Source organism: Homarus americanus, unplaced genomic scaffold (assembly GCF_018991925.1).
Source record: "Homarus americanus isolate GMGI-L3 unplaced genomic scaffold, GMGI_Hamer_2.0 scaffold32929, whole genome shotgun sequence".
Lineage (NCBI taxonomy): Eukaryota > Metazoa > Arthropoda > Malacostraca > Decapoda > Nephropidae > Homarus > Homarus americanus.
In genome coordinates this window covers 20215102-20236933 of record NW_024737097.1, presented here as the reverse complement: position 1 = coordinate 20236933, position 21832 = coordinate 20215102, and the positions used below count along the sequence as shown (strand labels likewise).

Genomic DNA, 21832 nt, shown 5'->3' with positions numbered 1-21832 from the left:
AGTTACTGGAGACGGATAAACAGATAAGGGGAAAAAATATAGTGTTTTAAAGCGCTCGGTGGCCAACCCTTTCGTGTTTTTGTTTTTTTGTTTTAGAAGGAGGAGGAGGAAGGAAGGGAAGATCAAAACAAAGAGGAAGAGACAAGTTTGGGAGATTTGAAGAACATACGGAAAAAGAAGGAAAGGAGGACGTAAAGAAGAGGAAGAAACGGAGAAGGAAGAAGGTAGGAGTGAAACAGGACGCAAGGAAAATTTATATCGAGAAGGAGAATTGAATTAAAAAGAGAGACGGAGAAGGGAGACAGGAAGCTCAAAGAAGGAAGGAAGGAAGGAAGGAAAGAGTTAGGAAGAAGAATTGAAGAAAAAAATACTAATGATGGTGGGGCTGAAGCCTGACCTACAGGACCTGCCAGACAAGCTCCTGGGTCAGATCATCCACAACCTACAGAATCTACCCAACGAGACGGTTGACTTCAGCCAGCCTCACCTCCGTCAGTCGCTGCTGGGGATATACCCGCTGTTCCTGGCGCTGTATGGCTCCCTGGCGGTGGCTGGCACGGCTATGAACGTCGCTATGGTGAGCTACATCGTTCGTCGACGTCTGTACAGGGACCCCACCAGCGCCTACCTCATGAACCTGGGTGTGTGTAACGTGATGATGAGCGTGGTGCTGCTGCCGCTCTCACTGACGGTGTTACTCCTACAGAACTGGACCTTCGGGAGTTTCCTCTGTTATTTCATCCCCATGTTACAGGTGAGCAACTGTTATTATTGTTACCTTTAATTATTATCCGTCCCTCCCCCCCCCTCGTCTATTATTACTCGTACTTTTAATATGCCCCCTCCTGCTTCCTCCTCCTCCTCCTCCTCCTCCTCCTCCTCCTCCTCCTCCTTTCTCCTCCTCCTCCACCTCCTCCTCTTTCTCCTCCTCCTCCACCTCCTCCTCCTCCTCTCCCTCCTCCTCCTCCTCCTCTTCTCCTCCTCCTCCTCCTCCTCCTCCCTCCTCCTCCTCCTCCCTCTTCTCCTCCTCCACCTCCTCCTCCTCCTCCTCCTCCTCCTCTTTCCTCCTCCTCCTCCTCCTCCTCCTCCTCCTCCTCCTCCTCCTCTTTCCTCCTCCACCTCCTCCTCTTCCCAGAAATATGACGAGGCATTCCGATTGTTTTTTATTTGTGTGTTTGTATGTTCGTGTCCGCTTCATGGCCTCAATAATCTGTGAGACTGAGATGAAGCTTTATATGTATGTTGTCATTTCGAGAAAGTTAGGGTAGGTTAGCATTAAGGCGGTTAATCTTGGTGTAAGATAAGCTGGGGTGTCTAATGTTCAGGTGATCCGTCAGACACCACACGGCCCACACTGCTGATAAGACGTCCTCGGTCAGGTCTCCTCAACTCTGACCTTCACCTTTGACCTCTGTAAACACCTGTGAGGGGTATTAATAATAGTGTCCACAGAGCGTAGTGTTAACCCGTCCATGAGAGTAACACACACACACACACACACACACACACACACACACACACACACACACACACACACACACACACACACACACACACACACGATACAGATTTCAATATTCCTTCATCAATATTGGACGAGGGTTAAAATAAATGTAATACTACTACTACCACTAATAATAATAATAAAAGTAATAATAATAACAATAACAATGAAAATAATAATAATAATAATAATAATAATAATAATAATAATAATAATAATAATAACAATAATTTCAATGGATGTCAAAAGGAAAAAAAAATAGTATTGTCACTTTACCCTCGGTGTTTAGTTCGTCCAATCAGCTGACATCCTTAACATAAACAAACGGGTGACCAACTAGTAAATAAAGATGATCGTTTCGTCATATGTCACCACTAACACTGCACCCCGGTAGCTGATGGGGTTATATATATGTATAGAAGTTGTGTTAGCTCAATGGTCAAGGCGTCAGAAGTGATATCTCTCTCCATCTGTTTTTAAATTAATGGTTCCTGTGTGTGGGAGTTTGGGAGATGGACTTTGTGTGTGTGTGTGTGGGAGATGGAGTGTGTGTGGGTGGACGGAGTGTGTGTGTGTGTGTGTGGGAGATGGAGGTGTGTGTGGGTGGACGGGAGGTGTGTGTGTGTGTGTGTGTGTATGTGTGGGAGATGGAGTGTGTGGGTGGACTTTGAGTGTGTGTGTGTGTGTGTGTGTATGTGTGGGAGATGGAGGTGTGGGTGGACGGAGGTGTGTGTGTGTGTGTGGATCAGGTGAATGTGGGACTGAGTGAATGTGTAGGAATGTGGATGGATGTTTGTCTTTGTAATGTTGAAGTTATATATAGTAAGTTTGATATAACTTGTTGAGGTTTAATTCATTCAAAGTTTAGATGAATTAAGTTTTCAGACCAGAGATTCAATTGAAAGTTTTAGGAGTTGATTCAAAGTTTCGATGAGTGGATTCGAATCACTGTTCAGATTCAGATTGGATTGTATAATTTTAGAAGTGACTCAAAGTTTGATAGGCGGGATGTGAGTCAAGGTTTGGACTATAGCTCGAATCAGTGTGTGGAGAGCGGTTCGGTCCTAGTTCAGACGGGCAGTTGAGATCAAGGCTAAATGATCATTGATAACTGTGGCTGATCACTGGCAATTAATCATCGTTACTGGTAGTCCAGTACCTCCGGTCCCCCCCTCGCTCTGTTCTCGTCACTCCCTTTCCTCCTCCGCTCCCCTACCCTTCCCCTCCCCCTCCAAGTTTCATTACTCCTGGTAAACGGATATTGGTTCGAACGGCAATTCGAGCCATGGTTTGGGACGGAAAATTCTGGTCAATTTTTGGAAGATGTTTATTTTATTCTGATCAATTTTCAGATGAAATACTCACTAAAGGTTCGAACGGAATTTGTAAGTCAGGGTTCGGACGCAGATTCGAGTTTAGGTTTGAAGAGAAATTTTTGGTCGGGTTCGGACGAAGATTGTGATTAAAACTAGGATGAATATCTTGATTAGGGTTCTTAGAGTCCGATTAAAGTTCGGGGGTTCTATTCAAAGGTCGATTGGAAGCTCTAGTCAAACATTGGACTGAAACTTGAATTGAAGTTCGGACATAATTTCGAAATCAAGAGAGAAAAAGGGAACATTGAGTAAGTATCATAATGAGTCGTTGTTACCTCATTCGTCTCACTACCCCTCCCTCCCTCCCTCACTCCTACTACCCCTCCTTCCTTCCCTCCCACTACCCCTCCCTCCCTCACTCCTACTGCCCCTCCTTCCTTCCCTCCCACTACCCCTCCCTCCCCCACTCACTCCTACTACCCCCTCCTTTCTTCCCTCCCACTACCCTTCCCTCCTCCTTTCCCCCTCATCCCTCCCTCCCCCACTCATCCCACCCTTCCTCCCTCCCCCCTCCTCTCCTCTCCTCTCCTCAGCAATCAGATACGGGTCAATGGGTAGCTCTTTCCTCGTTAGCCATATCACAAACAACTACTTGTTTCATTTTCCTGTTTCACCTGTATCGATTCATAGGTCTCTCTGTCTCGCTTTGTGTTTCAGCCATTTCAGCTCGTAAGTCGTATGTTTCGTTTTGTGTGTTTCAGCTGTTTCGTTTCATCTGTTTCGCTTTGTGTTTCAGCCGTTTCAGTTCGTATCTTGTATGTTTCAGCTGTATCGATTCATATGTCGTCTGTTTCGCTTTGTGTTTCAGCCTTTTCGTTTCATCTGTTTCGCTTTGTGTTTCAGCCGTTTCAGTTCGTATCTTGTATGTTTCAGCTGTATCGATTCATATGTCGTCTGTTTCGCTTTGTGTGTTTCAGCTGTTTCGTTTCGTGTCTCACTCGGTACAATTCATATTACAACTTTGTTTTATCTCATTGCAGAGTTTCAGTTTTTTTGTGTAGTATCACGTTTCAATTGTTTTATACCGTATTTACAACCGTTTCATCTCCTGTTTCAGCTGTCAATCTGTCTTGTTTGTTTCTGTCTCTATCTGTCTGTCTGTCTCTGTCTGTCGTATATGTATTCAGTACACGTCTCTCCTTAAAGGTGTTGTTTAAAACCTACACACATGAGTTGAGAGAGAGAGAGAGAGAGAGAGAGAGAGAGAGAGAGAGAGAGAGAGAGAGAGAGAGAGAGAGAGAGAGAGAGAGAGAGAGGGAAAGGGAAAGATAAAGAGGAGTAAGACAAGAAGAGAGAGAGAGAGGATGAAAAAGAAGGAAAGAGAGACGGGAGAGAGAGTAAGAAAAAGATAGTTGTTTACTTCTACTAAAAGACATTACCAAAGTTTCCTTCACAAATGAGAGAAAGAGAGAGAGAGAGAAAGAGAGAGAATTCAAAGATTTAGTCATTATTCACCGTAAGTACCGATTATCTTGCATTTCTTTCTCTCTGATACTGAAATAAATGAAGACATGTAAGGTATCGTAATATAAACAAAAGCTAGATTATTGTTATGTAAGTTAAGCTGTGGATTTATTCACTATCGTCGTTGTTAATGGGTTAATGGGTAGGATTTTCACCTCTTTTACAGGTACTTAATATTCAATCTACTTCATTAATGTGTGTATGTGTGTGTGTGTGTGTGTGTGTGTGTCTGTGTGTGTGTCTGTGTGTGTGTGTGTGTGTGTGTGTGTGTCTGTGTGTGTGTGTGTGTCTGTGTGTGTGTGTGTGTGTGTGTGTGTGTGTAAATAAGTTTTTAAGTGTTTGGAGCCAACAATTACTCTCTACTACTAACTTTTCAACGCCTATGACTGCTAAAATCTCAGACATGCTTACCTTCAGGGTTTAAAGTTAGCAAGCACACACACACAAATCATGGCCTATCAAGTAATTAGTTAGAGTATTGGTTTTCTCTAATACTTTTAATCTCGCACAAAAACTGTGGATCAACTGCAGCCTCCATAGTTCACTCACCCCGTCCATAGCTGAGGTCTGGACACTGATGGATGGACTCCGCATTCTGGTGTGTGTGTGTGTGTGTTGAGGAACGTCGCTATTGTGAGTTTAACCAAGGGGTGGTGTTCATTTACTTGTACATCTGTTATTCTGTCGTTTATATTATCGCATCTCTTTTGCTCTGTCGTTTATAATACGGTTTCTGTTTTGTTCTGGCGTCTATATTATCATCTCTTTTGTTCTGGTTTTTATATTATCACATATCTTTTGTTCTGGCATTTATATTATCACATCTGTTTTCTTCTGGAGTCTATATTATCACCTCTTTTCTTCTGGCGAAAATATATTATCATCTCTTGTTATGGCGTTTATAATATAATATCTCTTTTGTTCTGGCGTTTATGTTATCGCATCGCTTTTGTTCTGGCATTTATGTTATTGCATCGCTTTTGTTCTGGCATTTATATTATCGCATCTCTTGTTTTGGCGTTTATATTATCTTATCATATTTGTTTGTTCTGGCATTTATATTATTGCATCTCTTTTGTTCCGGCATTTATAATATCGTATCTCTTTTGTTCCGGCGTTTTACAATATCTTACCTCTTTTTTATGGCGTTTATAATCATCATACGTGTGTTGTTGTTCGTGTTAGATTTAATACAAGTTAATACATCAGGATAGGAAGGAAACCAGTCTTACCTTCCTCTCTGTGATTAACTTCCCATAAGACTTTTTTTTTGCGTTCTATTAAATGATGTTCAATGATACTTGGCTTATGTTAGAGGGAGGAGAGGTGAGGGGAAGGGTGACTGGGAAGGAGAGGAAGGAAAGGTGGCGTGTGTGGAGAGGGAGGAGGAGGAGGTGACTGGAGAGGAAGGAAGGTTGAAGGTACAATGTGTGTATATGAACTAAAATAAGGGACAGGTGTTTTAATGTTTTATTTTTTTTGTCTACGATTTAGTTCCAAAAGGAAACATTGGACTGTGTATACATCTGCAAATCACTGTTAATTTATACTATGGTTGGAATGGGAGATGTTTCTTGTTGATCTGAACGAGGTGGACTTGTAGGAAGAGACGTGCAGCATTCTCACGAGCGAAGAACCTCATGTGGCAGAAGATAACGGTGCATGGCGAGGGGAGAGATTTTTTCCTACTCTAATAGATGGGGTCACGAGACGATCGTTTTAAGAGAGGAGAGTGTGAGAGTGTGAGACAATTTACTGACTGTCTCTTGAAAGCTGGTGGAAGAACTAAAGGAGGTAAGAGGCGTTTTAAAAGAGTTTGGTCAATATAAAGGTGGGATTTAATTGTAGGAAGCCCCAGGGTTAATTCTTGAGATGGTGAGGGACGTGGAGACGATGGGTATATAAGATTTAATGTTTGTACTGACGTGTTCTTTACGGCTGAGTTTATCATCTATACGAGGGAGTTTGGCGGAATTCACGACCAGGAGGAGGGTGTTGGTGGGGGGGGGGAGGTAGTGAGATAGACGGAGGAGGAACATGGTCAAAGAGAGGTTAACGGAGAGCACCATGGTCTTGGTATGGTGGCTGGTGACATGGTTGGCGACGGTCCAATTCTGGTATGTGACTGTGGCGGGTGACTGGAGGGCGGCTGTGGAGGGTGACTGGAGGGGGCGTGTGGGGTGACTGGAGGGGGAGGGGGGGGGGGGAGGGTGACTGAGGCGTGGAGGGTGACTGGGGAGGCGTGGGACTGGAGGGGTGGAGGGTGACTGGAGGTCGGCGTGGAGGGTGACTGAGGGGGCGGAGGTGACTGGAGGGGGAGAGGGTGACTGGAGGGGGTGGAGGGGTGACTGGAGGGGCGTGGAGGGACTGGAGGTGGCGTGGAGGTGACTGGAGGGGGTGGAGGGTGACTGAGGGGGGGCGTGGAGGGTGACTGGAGGAGGCGTGGAGGGTGACTGGAGGGGGCGTGGAGGGGACTGACTGGAGGGGTGGAGGGGTGGAGGGTGACTGGAGGGGGGCGTGGAGGGTGACTGGAGGGGGCGTGGAGGGTGACTGGAGGGGGCGGGGGTGACTGGAGGGGGCGTGGGGTGACTGGAGGGGGCGTGGAGGGTGGCTGGAGGGGGGGGGGGGGAGGGGTGGAGGGTGACTGGAGGGGGGGGGGTGACGTGGAGGGTGACTGGAGGGGGCGTGGAGGTGGAGGCGACTGGAGGGGCGGAGGGTGACTGGAGGGGGCTGGAGGTGACGGAGGTGACTGGAGGGGGCGGAGGGTGACTGGAGGGGCGGAGGGGGCGTGGAGGGTGACTGGAGGGCGGTGCTATGATTAGGAAATGAGTTGTCGGTATTGATTATTTTTTATTATTCAAGCCGGTGAAGTTGTCATTGTACTTTCAACGAGGTGTAGTAGTAGTAGGAGTTGTAAGGGACCTCACAGCAAATATGTTGAAGGAAATCTGCCGGGATGTCATGGTAGAACCGACCCTCCTTCCATTGGATGGTGAGATCTTCCAACACAGGACTTCAAGCACATCTAACGAAGCCCTTGTTGACGTCAGTGCTCGAGGATTCTGGACGCGAGGACAGTTAGCTTTCTTCGACATCAGGATTTTTGATCCCATGGCCGCATGTCACCGTCACCTAGCTCTCGATGCTGCACATAGGAGGAACGAGAACGACAAGATAAGGGCATATGGGGAGAGAATCCAAAACGTTGATCAAGGCAGCTTCACTCCTCTTGTGTTCACAACCTCTGGTGGGATGGGCCCAAGTGCAAGATGTTTCTACACCAGACTCGCGGAGGTGATCTCCGAACAGAAGCAGCAGCCCAGAAGTTATGTGACAGCCTGGATGAGATGTCGACTGTCTTTCTCTCTCCTTCGGTCGGCTTTGCTCTGCCTCAGGGGAACGAGAGCTTCTGCCCCAATTCCGACAACTGCTGCAGATATTGACTACGAGGCTACAGTCACTGAATGCCGCATAGATCTGCGGCTCAACTAAGTTAACACAGATAGGATAGCTACATATGTATTAGGATATTTAATATTAAGGTAATTAAATGGTGGCGAAGGTGTGGCTATTGGGGGAGGCTGGAGGCCACGTCGATTATAAAAAAAAAAAAGTAGTAGTAGTAGTAGTAGTAGTAGTAGTAGTAGTAGTAGTAGTATCTTTCTATTTTGCATGTTCCCATGCTACACACACACACACACACACACACACACACACACACACACCATCTCCCCGTCCTATCTTCGTCTAACTCATCATTACCATCAAGTGGATCTTTTCACTGTCCACAGTTTATTGTAGCCGGTGTGTGTGTGTGTGTGTGTGTGTGTGTGTGTGTGTGTGTGTGTGTGTGGTCGACAGGTCAGCGTCAAGGCAGTGTACAGTACAGATATCGCCTCAGCATTCATCATCCATCCATCATCCCTTCCGTTCTTCTCCTCCCTTCCCTCCCCTTTTTTCTCCTCCCTCCCCTTCCCTCCCCTCCCTCCCTTCTTCCCTCCCTCTCCCTCTCCTTCCTCCTCCTTCTCCTCCTCCCCCTCCTCCCTTCTTCCCTCCCTCTCCCTCTCCTTCCTCCTCCTTCTCCCCTCCCCTCCTTCTTCCCTCCCTCTCCCTCCCTCCCTCCCCTCCCCTCCTCCCCTCCTTCCCTCCCCTCCCCTCCCTTCTTCCCCTCCCCTCTCCCTCTCTCCCTCTCCCTCCTCCCGACTGTGGCATAACTCTGTCTTGTCTAGCCCACCACCACCACCTAAACGACTCCTACCCATCACATAGTTTCCCTCGACGGGTTATTCTCCTATCCTGTCAACATGAAACTGGATTCTTCTTATTTTTTCTTTTTCATGTTTTTTTTTCCCTTTATAAACATCAAGTGAAGTTTCTCATTGATTCAGTAATAATATATATTTTGTCTTACGGTGGGTGGTGCTGGGAGGTGGAGATAGTCGTGGTGGAGATAATCGTGGTGCTGGTGGAGATAATCGTGCTGGGAGGTGGAGATAGTCGTGGTGCTGGGAGGTGGAGATAGTCGTGGTGCTGGGGAGGAGATAGTCTGGGAGGTGGGAGATAATCGTAGTGCTGGGAGATGGAGATAGGTGGTGCTGGGGTGGAGATAGTCGTGGTGCTGGGAGATGGAGATAGTCGTGGTGCTGGGAGGTGGAGATAGTCGTGGTGCTGGGAGGTGGAGATAGCTGTGGTGCTGGGAGGTGATAGGTCGTGGTGCTGGGAGTGTGGAGATAGTCGGTGCTGGGAGAGGTGGAGATAGTGGTGGTGCTGGGAGGTGGAGATGGTGGTGGTGCTGGGAGGTGGAGATAGTCGTGGTGATGGGAGGTGGAGATAGCGTGGTGCTGGGAGGTGGAGATAGTCGTGGTGCTGGGAGATGGAGATAGTTGTGGTGCTGGGAGGTGGAGATAGTGGTGGTGCTGGGAGGTGGATAGATAGTCGTGGTGCTGGGAGCTGGGAGGTGGAGATGGTGGCAATGGGTGTGGTGCTGGGAGATGGAATGGAGAGAATTGTGGTGCTGGGAGGTGGAATGTCGTGGTGCTGGGAGGTGGAGATAGTCGTGGTGCTGGGAGGTGGGGAGTCGTGGTGCTGGGAGGTGGGAGATAGTCGTGGTGCTGGGAGGTGGAGATAGTCGTGGTGCTGGGAGGTGGAGGATAATGGTGCTGGGAGGTGGAGATAGTCGTGGTGCTGGGAGGTGGAGATAGTCGTGGTGCTGGGAGGTGGAGATAGTCGTGGTGCTGGGGAGGTGGAGATAGTCGGTGCTGGGAGGTGAGATAGTCGTGGTGCTGGGAGGTGGAGATATAGTGCTGGGAGGTGGTAGTCGTGGTGCTGGGAGGTGGAGATAGTCGTGGTGCTGGGAGGTGGAGATAGTCGTGGTGCTGGGAGGTGGAGATAGTCGTCTCGTGGTGCTGGGGAGGTGGAGATGATCGTGGTGCTGGGAGATACTCGTGGTGCTGGGAGGTGGAGATAGTCGTGATGCTGGGAGGTGGAGATAGTCGTGGTGCTGGGAGGTGTGGGAGATAGTGGTGGTGCTGGGAGGTGGAGATAGTTGTGGTGCTGGGAGGTGGAGATAGTCGTGGTGCTGGGAGGTGGAGATAGTCGGGTGCTGGGAGGGGTGGGAATACTCGTGGTGCTGGGAGGTGAGATAGTGGTGGTGCTGGGAGATGGAGATAGTCGTGGTGCTGGGAGGTGGAGATACCCTGTGGTGCTGGGTGCTGGGAGGCGTCGTGGTAGTCGGGGCTGGGAGGTGGAGAGATACTCGTGGTGCTGGGAGGTGGAGATAGTCGTGGTGCTGGGAGGTGGGTGAGAGGTGGAGATAGTCGTGGTGCTGGGAGGTGGAGATAGTCGTGGTGCTGGGGAGGTGGAGATAGTCGTGGTGCTGGGAGGTCGTGAGAGGTGGAGATAGTCGTGGTGCTGGGAGGTGGAGATAGTCGTGGTGCTGGGAGGTGGAGATAGTGGTGCTGGGAGGTGGAGATAGTCGTGGTGCTGGGAGGTGGGAGATAGTCGTGGTGCTGGGAGGTGGGTGCTGGGAGGTGAGATAGTAAAGGGGAGGTGAGATAGCGTGGTGCTGGGAGGTGGAGATAGTCGTGGTGCTGGGAGGTGGAGATACTCGGGTGCTGGGAGGTGGGAGATAGTCGTGGTGCTGGGAGGTGGAGATAGTCGTGGTGCTGGGAGGTGGAGATAGTCGTGGTGCTGGGAGGTGGAGATAGTCGTGGTGCTGGGAGGTGGAGATAGTCGTGGTGCTGGGAGATGGAGATAGTCGTGGTGCCTGGGATGGTAGTCTCGTGGTGCTGGGAGGTGGAGATGGTCGTGGTGCTGGGAGGTGGAGATGGTGGTGGTGCTGGGAGATGGAGATAGTTCGTGGTGCTGGGAGGTGGAGATAGTCGTGGTGCTGGGAGGTGGAGATAGTCGTGGTGCTGGGAGGTGGAGATAGTCGTGGTGCTGGGAGATGGAGATAGTGGTGATGGGAGATAGAGATAGATAGTGCTGGGAGACGCGGTGGTGTTAAGAGATAGAAATAGTGGTGCTGGAAGATACGGTGGTGCTGTGAAATAGAGATAGTGGTGCTGGGAGATAATAACACGACGAGATAGTGACGCTGAGAGTGTGGTTGGCGCTGGGAGTCGGGAGACGGTGACTGAGACGTGTAGTTCCAGAGAGAGACAAGAGGACCGGAACAGAGAGATAAGTTGGTGCCACTGTGAGAGATAGTGCCACTGTGAGAGATAGAGAGAGAGAGAGAGAGAGAGAGAGGCCATGGCACCGTTGCTACATGGCCACATAGACCACTGATGTGTCCTGTGTAAATCGTAAGAGCGAAGACATGTAGCCAGGCGATCACCCCGGCCCTGGCCTGGGGAACAAATAGGCACAGTTGGCCTCAGTCCAGTGCCATGAGTGTGTCATTATTTAGTTGCTTCTGCCTACAAGACCATGGTGGGGGGGGGGGGTTACTGCTTGTTGTGTATGTGTTTGTGTATACTGTACATACTTATAACCCTCATACACACATATATACACAGAGATACATACATACATACATACATACATACACTCATACATACGCTCATTCATATATACATACACTTTCTCACTTAAGGTATGAGAACACAAGGTCGAGAGGTGTACTTCTAACAGGAAGAGTGCCACCCTAAGGCCCTCAGCTGCCCTAAGGCCCTCAACATGATCCAGTGTCACCCCTTGACTGTCTCTGGCACCTGCAACTTAATCCTCAGGTCACCAATCACCTGTGGCTATAAGTCGAGGTGACGAACAAGATACCCTTGGCGGAGAGAGAGAGGGAGGGGAAGGAAGGAAGGAGAGGGAGGGGAAGGAGGCATAGAGAAGGAGGGGAAGGAAGGAATGAAGGCGGGAGAAATAGAGAGATGGATAGAGAGGGAAAAGAGAGAAGGAAGGAAGGAGGGGAGAAATGGAGATGATAGAAGGAAAGAGGGATAGAGAGGGCGGGGAGGGAAGGAAGGAAGGAGGGAGAAATAGAGAGAGAGACGGAAGGAGGGATAGAGAGGGAGGAAGGTAGAAAGGGGAGAAATAGACAGAGAGAAGAGAAGGAAGGAGGCATAGAGGAGGTGAAGGAAGGAAATAGGGAGTTAGAAGAGCGATAAGCGGAGAGAGGGAGGATAAAAGAGGGAGGGGTAGGAAGAGAGAGGGGAGAAGGATAAGAGAGGAAAGGAAAGGAAGAAGAGAGGGAGGGGAGGGATAAGAGGGAGGGTAGGAAGAGAGGGGAGAAGGATAAGAGGGAAGGAAAGGAAGAAGAGAGAGAGAGAGAGAGAGGGGGGGGGGTGATTTCAAGTAAGTCAGATAAATACGTGTTTATATCTAGTTCAAGGGGGAGAGAGGTTTCTATTGGATGAATCTCCAGTATGTTAATTGGATTGTTTCTTAAAGGATCTCTCTCTCGACTCACCTGTTATGGGAAAAAAATACAATGTGGATCTCGTAAAAAAAAAATCCGTCTTTATGTCGTATATTTATTTGGTTTCGTTAAGGTGCGTTCTCACATCTCTTTAGAGGGAAACACATAACAATTAGTATAACTGAGAATCTATCATTATGCCACGTTTATTATAGAACTTGCAAGAAGAATTTTTTTTTGCTTTTTCATGTACAAGTAAAGCTACGGTCACACTAGAGTTTTCCGTGTAATAAATCCACGATAACATTTCATCCACAGGCAATAAGTCAACGGTACTATCCACACACGGGCGATAGGAACCATCGGCCAGGCACCCAGCTCGGGCGGCTGGTTTGAGCTCAGTTGGAGAGAAGGATGGCTTCACTGTATGTTTCTATGGCAGTATTAACCACTTTAGTGAGATGTGTGGTCCTGTTAAAGAAGACCAAGACGAAAAAGAAACGTTTGTAGTGTCCAAGCTATGTTTGTTTACAAAAGCAACGCAAGTACTCCAGAGTCAAATGAAATTCCCGTCGTGATGTACTCTTATCATTAATATTTTTTATTTGCGATGACATTTTTGCTCGTGTTTTCTTATCGAAATACTCTTAATATTTTTTTGTAAATTTTAACATTGATAAGAAAAAATAACGGTATAAATACAATAAACTTTATATAGCAAACGTCAACCCACCGGACCGTGTATTTTCAGACGCTCAGTATCGTCCTACTTTCGACAACAAATAAGTTGTCGCTGTCGAGACAACCTGAGGAGTTCGTTGAAAAATCAACGCTACGGTGGATTTATTCTGGGTAGAAACTCTCGTGTGACCGCAGCTTAAGGGAAGGAACAGTAAGAACATCTGAGAATCCAGCAATATACGGGGTTTTATTTCTATCTCCAAGTAAGGGAAGGAGCAGTAACAATCTATGAGGATCCATCTTTGTGTCTGTGGCGCGTGTAAGTGAGTGAGTTAGCTGGCTGGTCACATCTCCGGCTGAGGACCAGAAAAACATGACTGGGCGAGTTGCCGCAAATCTAGACCCAGAAGCAGGAACTTTTGGGTGACTATAAAGGGCGGAAGATGGTGGCACGGAGCCAGGGTGACCTCTCGTGACCTCCCGTGACCCACCACCACTACGAAAGGAGAGGGGTAGGTGGGGGGCGAGGGGGCTAGGTGAAGTAGGTATGGGTAGGTGAAGGGGGTAGGGGTAGGTGATGGTGGCAAGTGGTGGGGGTGCAGGCTGACAATCACCTTCAGTAGTAGTCGTTAGTTATAAGACCGACCTGTCCTTCTACAGGAGTTCCTCTCTCTCTCTCTCTCTCTCTCTCTCTCTCTCTCTCTCTCTTATCCTTTTTCCTTCCTTACTCCCTCTTCCCTTCTTCGCCTAAATATTTTCCTGCCTTCTCCTCCTTGCCTCCTCCCTCTTCCCTCTCTCCCTCCTTCCCTCTCTCTCCCTCCCTTCCCTCTCTCTCTCCCTCCTTCCCTCCCTCTCCTCCTTCCTCTCTCCTTCCTCTCTCTCCTCCTTCCCTCTCTTTCCCACTCCCTTCCCTCTCTCCTCCTTCCTCCCTCTCCCCAATCACTCTCCAACGAATGACTCCCTACCACCTAGATAATCGCCCCCATCTCTCACCGTCTTCCTCTCTCACTCCCTCTTCTTCATTCTCTCTTTCCTTTCCTCCTCCTTCCTTCCCAAATAATGCCCCCATCTCTCACCGACTTCCTCCTTCTCCCTCCCTCTCTTCGCTGCTACTTCCCAGTCTCTCTCCTCTCCCTCGTTTCTTCTCTTTCCTTCTGTTTCCAAATATTTCCCTTCCTTCATCTGTCTCCCTCCTTCTTCCCTCGTCTTTTTTCTCTCTAGCTCTTCTCTTTCTCCATGTCATCCCCATTCCTCTCATCCTTACCATCCCTCACTTCTTTTTTCTCTCCCTCTCCCCAGCAGATGACTCCCTGCCTCATCAGTCACCGCCTTCCTCCCCACTCCCCCTCCTCCTCATTCCCTCTTATCCTTACTCCTTACACCCTCCATCTTCATACTTCTTCCTCCCTCTCCTCCTTTCCTCCCCTCTGTCTTCTCTCCCTCTCCCTCTTCCTCCCACTACACCCCCAGCTAAGCCTCCCTCCCCAGCTAAGCCTCCCTCCCCAGCTAAGCCTCCCTCCCCATCACTCACGGTCAAAGGTTAACAGCCACTGTACCAGATAAGCGACCTGGCTTTATATACATCATACCTTCCGCTACGCTCCCCAGATCCTTAACAGAACGTAAATAGATGATGAACTCTGTCTGGCTGTCTGTCTGTCTGTCTGTCTGTCTGAGTCTGTTTTTATCTCTTCGTCTTTTTTTGTTTGTCTGTCTGTCTGTCTGTCTGCCTTTGTCTCTTTCATCCCAACACGAACTCTCTCTTTTTATCCCTGCCCCCCTCTCTCTTTATATCCCTGCCCCCTCTCTTTTATCCTACCCCCCCTCTCTTTTTATCCCTGCCCCCTCTTTTTATCCCTGCCCCCCCTCTTTTTTTATCCTGCCCCTCTTTTTATCCTACTTTTCTCTTTATCCCTGCCCCCCTCTCTTTTTTTTTTATCACCACCCCCCCTCTTTTATCCCTGCCCCCCTCTTTTTATCCCTGCCCCCCTCTTTTTTATCCCTGCCCCCTCTCTTTTTATCCTGCCCCCCTCTCTTTTTATCCTGCCCCCTCTTTTTTATCCCTGCCCCCCCTCTTTTTATCCCTGCCCCCCTCTCTTTTTATCCCTGCCCCCTCTTTTTATCCCTGCCCTCTTTTTGTATCCCTGCCCCATCCTGCCCCTCTCTCTTTTCCTGCCCCTCTCTTTGTCCTGCCCCTCTCTCTCTCTTTATCCCTGCCCCTCTCTCTTTTCCCTGCCCCTCTCTTTGTCCTGCCTCTTTTTATCCCTACCTCTCTCTTTTATCCCCCTGCCTCTTTTATCCCTGCCCCTCTCCTGCCCTCTTTATCCTGCCCCCTCTCTCTTTTTATCCCTGCCCCCCCCTCTCTTTTTATCCCTGCCCCCCTCTTTTTATCCCTACTGCCCCCTCTCTCTTTATATCCTGCCCCTCTCTTTTTTATCCCTGCCCCTCTCTTTTTATCCCTGCCCCCCTCTCTCTTTTTTATTTATTTATTGGGCATCCTTGTGTAAGGTGAAGCGCAGAAACGTTTACAGCGCCCAACAGGGAAGCATGCTAAGTTCATGCTTGCCTTATGTCTCATGAGTTAAGGGCGTAGAAGCCTGAAGAGTCAATGGTTTATGTCATCAAGTTATTGGAAGCTCCAACAACTTGTCCTTAAATACGAATTCACAACTTTCGACTTACACCAGGTATCTACTTTACTGCTAGGTGAACAGGGACTAATGGGGGCTAGGAAGTAAGTCCAAACAACTTCCACCGGCCCGGGAATCGAACCCGTGACATCTCGCTTGCGAGGCAAGAATGGTACCGCTTCTACCACCGATCCCCCCCACCTCTCTCTCTCTCTCTCTCTCTAAAGGGGTGATAGGTCAAGTGTGAGAGGTCAGGGAAGAGGTCAAGAGTGAGAGGTCAAGGGGTCAAGTGTCCCTTCAACCCTTCTCTTCTCTTCCACATTCCCTCCTCCTCCACTCATCCCCCCCCCCTCATCCTGAATAAATGTATGGCCCTGTGTGTGGGAGGAACCGTCGTTATTCATCATGTAGGCGGAGCAGTGTTATGCAAAGTGTATTATCTGTTCCCACACCAACAAGTCCCTGCCGGCCACCCACCTCAACCCCCCACCTCTACCCAACCCCTCTCTACCACCCCATATAGCCCCCTCACCTCTACCACCCCCTCTATAACCCCCCATCTCTACCCCCTCACCTCTAACCCTCCTCTCCTATAGCAAAAATAGAGATAGAGAGAGGCAGGGAATGGACGAGTCTGGTGTGAATAATGCCAGCCAGCCTTCACTTTCAACCCGGTTAACTTCAAAACACACACAAACTCTCTCACACGTACACACGCACACACACACACACACACACACACACACATATATATATATATATATATATATATATATATATATATATATATATATATATATATATATATATATATATATATATATATATCCTCTGCTGAATATATACACGTAAACTCACATACACAAAAAAATATATACTCTCTCACATACTAATATTGTCAACAAAAATCAGCTGGCTCACCCTCAATGTCAACAAAAACAGCTGACCTCCACCCAGTGACGTTCCCAGCAGGTGTTTACAAGCCAACAGTCAACACCTTCCCGGACAACAATATCTATGCTAATGATCCCTTTGGCCAGCTTACGGGAAACAGTTCATTTCTATTTCATCCTAATACTTATTGTACTGTTTATCGGCATTTATTTTCCATTTTTCCCCCTAGAGCTTTAGATCCTGTAGAGCTTTAGATCCTGTAGAGCTTTAGATCCTGTAGAGCTTTGGTCTGTAAAGCGTTAGATCTTGTAGAGCTTTAGATTCTGTAGGGGATTTTAGATCTTGTAGAGCTTTAGATTCTGTAGAGTTTTGATTCTATAGAGCGTTAGATCTTGTAGAGCTTTAGATCCTGTAAAGCGTTAGATCTTGTAGAGCTTTAGTCTGTAGAGCTTTAGATCTTGTAGAGCTTTAGATTCTGTAGAGTTTTTGATTCTATAGAGCGTTAGATCTTGTAGAGCTTTAGATCCTGTAGAGCTTTAGATCCTGTAAAGCGTTAGATCTTGTAGAGCTTTAGATTCTGTAATGCTTTAGATCTTGTAGAGCTTTAGATTCTGTAGAGTTTTTGATTCTATAGAGCGTTAGATCTTGTAGAGCTTTAGATCCTGTAAAGCGTTAGATCTTGTAGAGCTTTAGATTCTGTAGAGTTTTTGATTCTATAGAGCGTTAGATCTTGTAGAGCTTTAGATCCTGTAGAGCTTTAGATCCTGTAAAGCGTTAGATCTTGTAGAGCTTTAGATCCTGTAGAGCTTTAGATCCTGTAATGCTTTAGATCTTGTAGAGCTTTAGATCCTGTAGAGCTTTAGATCCTGTAGAGCTTTATTTCCTGTAGAGCTTTAGAACCTATGAAGCTTTAGATCATGTAGAGCTTTAGATCCTGTAGAGCTTTAAATCCTGAAGAGCTTTAAATATTGTAAAGCTTTAGAACCTGTAAAGCTATAGATCCTGTAGAGCTATAGATCCTGTAGAGCTTTAGATCTTGTAGAGCTTTTGATATTGTTGATCTTTAGATCTTGTAGAGCTTTTCATATTGTAAACTTTAGATCCTGTAGAGCTTTAGATCCCGTACAGCTTTAGATCTCATAGAGCTTTAGATCCTGTAGAGCTTTAGATTCTGAAGAGCTTTAGATCCAGTAGAGCTCTGTTTTATCCCTGAGAGCTGTGCTTTATTTTGAAGGGGTCTTTTATCCCGTAGAGCTCTGTTTTATTCTGTAGAGTTCTCTTTAAGCCTGTAGAACTCTGTTTTTTCCTGTAGAGCACTGTTTTATCCCGCAGAGCTGTTTTATCCCGTAGAGCTCTGCTTTATCCCGTAGAGCTCTGTTTTATCCCGTAGAGCTCTGTTTTATCCCGTAGAGCTCTGTTTTATCCCGTAGAGCTCTGTTTTATCCCATAGAGCGCTGTTTTATCCCGTAGAGCTCTGTTTTATCCCGTAGAGCTCTGTTTTATCCCATAGAGCTCTGTTTTATCCCGTAGAGCTTTGTTTTATCCTGTAGAGCTATGTTTTATCCCGTAGAGCTCTGTTTTATCCTGTAGAGCTCTGTTTTATCATGTAGAGCTCTGTTTTATCCCATAGAGCTCTGTTTTATCCCGCAGAGCTCTGTTTTATCCCGTAGAGCTCTGTTTCATCCCATAGAGTTCTGTTTTATCCCGTAGAGCTCTGTTTTATCCTGTAGAGCCATGTTTTATCCTGAATAGTTTTCCTTGAGTTAATATAGCTCTAGTTATCTGTATATGTATGTCGCTGTAAGAGCTTTATAATTCTGGAGAAATTTGTAGTCCTGTAGTTTATCTATGTAGGAGCTGTTTTTAATGATCTTTATAGGCAAGTTGTACACCCGAGTAAAAACTCTCTTGTTATGTAGACATGTGTAGTTTAACAAAGCTCTAGTATTCTGGTGAGCTCTGTGTGTGTGTGTGTGTGTGTGTGTGTGTGTGTGTGTGTGTGTGTGTGTGTGTGTGTGTGTGTGTGTGGTATAGTCCGTCACAGGAGGAAGCATCAGTTAAGGTGGACTCGGGGCGGCTGTCACACTTAACCTCTCATGGGAAAATTCTCAAGCCATTGTGAATATCCCCTGGCTCTCCTACAGCACCACTCTTTACACCCTCTCTTCCCTCTCTTTCCCTCTCTCTCTCTCTCTATACTGTATATCCCTCACCTCTCCCTCACTCCTTCCCTCCCACCCCCCTTACCCCTCCCCTCCCTACCTCCTCATCAACCCCCCACCAACATCATTAATAGTTGTTACATACACCCCTTTTGCTCCCAACCGTTCACTCACTCACTGTCCTGTATACACTATGTTGCAAGTATTAACGGGAGTCATTTGCATATACCTCATGACTTGATATTTTTGGCGAATTTTAGTATGTAATTTTCCAACGATTTAACGATACTATACAATGAACATCTCTCTCTAATTTATTTATTTATATTATTATTATTTTCATTAACCAATTTTGTCTCTCTGATGGACGTTTATTGTTGTCGAATTTTATGTGCATTTTCTGGTAGGTTTTTATTTTATGATATTTTATTTTGTTATATATTTTTTTTGTGTGTGGGGGGAGGGTGAGGGTGTGGGGGATGGGGGGCAGGGAAAGGGGAAATTTATATATTTTGTTTTGTTTTTATCTCCGTTAACTTTCTCGTATATAATAAATTTTAACTTCAAATTTTTACGACTTTAAATTATATTCATCTCTTCTTTCAGTTGTTGTTGTTGTTGTTGTTGTTGTGCGAGTTTTGGTGTTTACTCTTATCTGTCACCTGTCTGTCTGTCCCGCCTGTCTGTCTGTCTGTCTGTCTGTCTGTCTGTCCGTTTGTCCACTTTTGTGTCTGTCTCTCTCTGTCTGTCTGTTTGTCCGTCCGCCTGTATGTCTGTCTGTCTGTCTGTCTGTCCTGTCAGTCACATGCATCCGTCCGTCCCGATCCGTCTGTCTGCATCTGTCTGTCTGTCTGTCACTTAACCACTCATTTCACGATATTAGCCACTCAATTATTCAAGTGTGTGTGAGTGTGTGTAGAGAGAGAGTGCGTGTGTGTGTGTGTGTGTGTGTGTGTGTGCGTGCGTGTGTGTGTGTGTGTGTGTGTGTGGAATGAGAGAGAGAAAGAGTGTGTGTGTAGAGTGAGAGAGAATGTGTATGAGAGAGAGTGGTGTATGTATGTATGGACGGGTATCTGTTACGTCACCCCACACACACACACACACACACACACACACACACTCTCTCTCGTTATTCACCTCCACGTCTCCAGCTTACTATAGTCCCCCGTACTAATTCTCCTTGGTCCGGCCTCTCTCTGACCGTAACTATCTCTATATATCTCTCTCTGACTGTAACTATCTCTATATATCTCTCTCTGACTGTAACTATCTCTATATATCTCTCTCTGACTGTAACTATCTCTATATATCTCTTTCTGACCGTAGCTATCTCTATATATCTCTCTCTGACTGTAACTATCTCTATATATCTCTCCCTGGGCCTCTCTCTCTATCTCTCTCTCTAGGTCTATATCTCTCTCTCTCTGTATTTCTCCTAGTTCTGTTTCTTTCTCTCTGTCTCGTTCTGTATCTCTCCCTAACCCTGTCTGTCTCTCCCTAGGCCTGTCTCTATCTCTCTCTCTCTCTCTCTCTCTCTCTCTCTCTCTCTCTCTCTCTCTCTCTCTCACATAACACACACATATATCAAAAATCCAATCTTCTTAGTATCTTCCCCGCCTCCCCTGGTTATCTCTTAAGAGCCTTAACTCTCTCTCTCTCTCTCTCTCTCTCTCTCTCTCTCTCTTTCTTTTTCCTTTCTCTATCTTTCGTTATTTTCTCTCTTTTTTTCTTGATTTATTTTTCTCTTCTCTTTCTTTTGTCTATTTTTTCCTTCCTTCTTTTTTCTGTCTCTCTTTATTTTCTCTCTTTTTTTATCTTTCTTTACTTTATTTTATGCTTTTGTCTTTCTTTCTCTTTATTCTTACCTCTCTACCTCTCTCTCTCCTCTCTCTCTCTCTCTCTCTCTCTCTCTCTCTCTCTCTCTCTCTCTCTCAAAACTAATTAATATAAGTCTTTTCCTCCTTTTTATATCCAAATTAAAGTTATCACTATCATGGTTGAGAACTTGAGTAAAAGATATATTTCAGGCGAGAATATTGTGTGTGTGTGTGTGTGTGTGTGTGTGTGTGTGTGTGAGAAAGAGGGTCTGTTTGTGTGAGTCTTTGGTGTGTGTGTGTGTTTGTTTGTGTGTGTGTCTGTGTGTGTGTGTTATGGCGGAGGTGGTGCTGTGTGTGTACTGTATTGACTTGAAGGATCAGTTTGTTGTGCTAAAAGTAACCTAACCTATCCTAACTTAATCTAACCTAACCTAACCTAATCTAACCTAACCTAACCTAACCTGACAGCCATGGTATAAGGTGACACACACACGGACAGGGATATTAATTTGGTTCCAGTTGTCGAAGTTGATGAGTTTGTGGTTATTTTTTGTGAATGAATTAAATATCGTGTATAGTTCAGACACGCTTAAAGGAAGCGTGTGTGTGTGTGTGTGTGTGTGTGTGTGTGTGTGTGTGTGTGTGTGTGTGTGTGTGTGTGTGTGTGTGGGGGGGTGTGTGTGTGTTTGGTGTGGGGGAGTGTGTGTGTTTGTGTCTGTCTGTCTGTCTGTCTGTCTGTATTTACCAATTTATTTTATGATGAATTACTAATAATATTTTCTTCCTATTTCGATACCATTCCAATCTAAATAAACAACGTGTAAAAGTACATTTAAAATACACATGTTGTTATTTCCCCTTTACAAAACAAATGAATAACTCCAATAAAATACATGAAAACTATAAACTACATGTTATTGTTTTTTACCTCTACGAAACAAATGAATAACGCCAATAAGGGCCTTGGGTACTATAAACAGCATTTGTTTTGTTTTAGTTTGTTTTTCACTTCAAGACGCCAGGAGTTGAGGACAAGTTGTAAAGGTGACGGAGAGTGTCGGCACAAGCGTGTTATTCTTACTCCCAACCCAACACTCACACAAGAGGAACTTTTTTACTTTTCTGTTCTTTTAGTCTTTTGCGTGTGTTGTTGTATCGTATATAAAAGTACATTCAAACTAAACATGTTGTCTTAGATCTCGTTTCCCAGACAATGGTAAACCTTAAATTAATGAACTCTGAACTCTTGTCCATCCATTATAAGAAAAAAAATTAGTGAATCAAAGGCATTCAGAATCTTCTCCTCCTCCTCCTCCTCCTCTACCACCACCTCTACCACCACCTCCTCCCCCTCCACCGCCTCAGCTATGGTATCTAGACGTAACTGAATATTAACTCCGTGTCATGTTAAGGTCGTCTTGAGGCTTTGGTGTG

The 21832-nt window shown here is 46.4% G+C and overlaps 1 protein-coding gene across 1 annotated transcript in view; it reads left to right on the top strand.

Moving 5' to 3' along the window:
* The first annotated feature begins 376 nt into the window (after positions 1 to 376).
* Positions 377 to 21832, top strand: part of LOC121873136 (neuropeptide Y receptor type 1-like) — a 45580-nt gene continuing 24124 nt past the window's right edge. Inside the window, exon 1 of the mRNA XM_042376452.1 lies at positions 377 to 754. Coding sequence (XP_042232386.1) covers positions 377 to 754 — 378 coding nt within the window. The remainder of the gene's footprint in view (positions 755 to 21832) is intronic.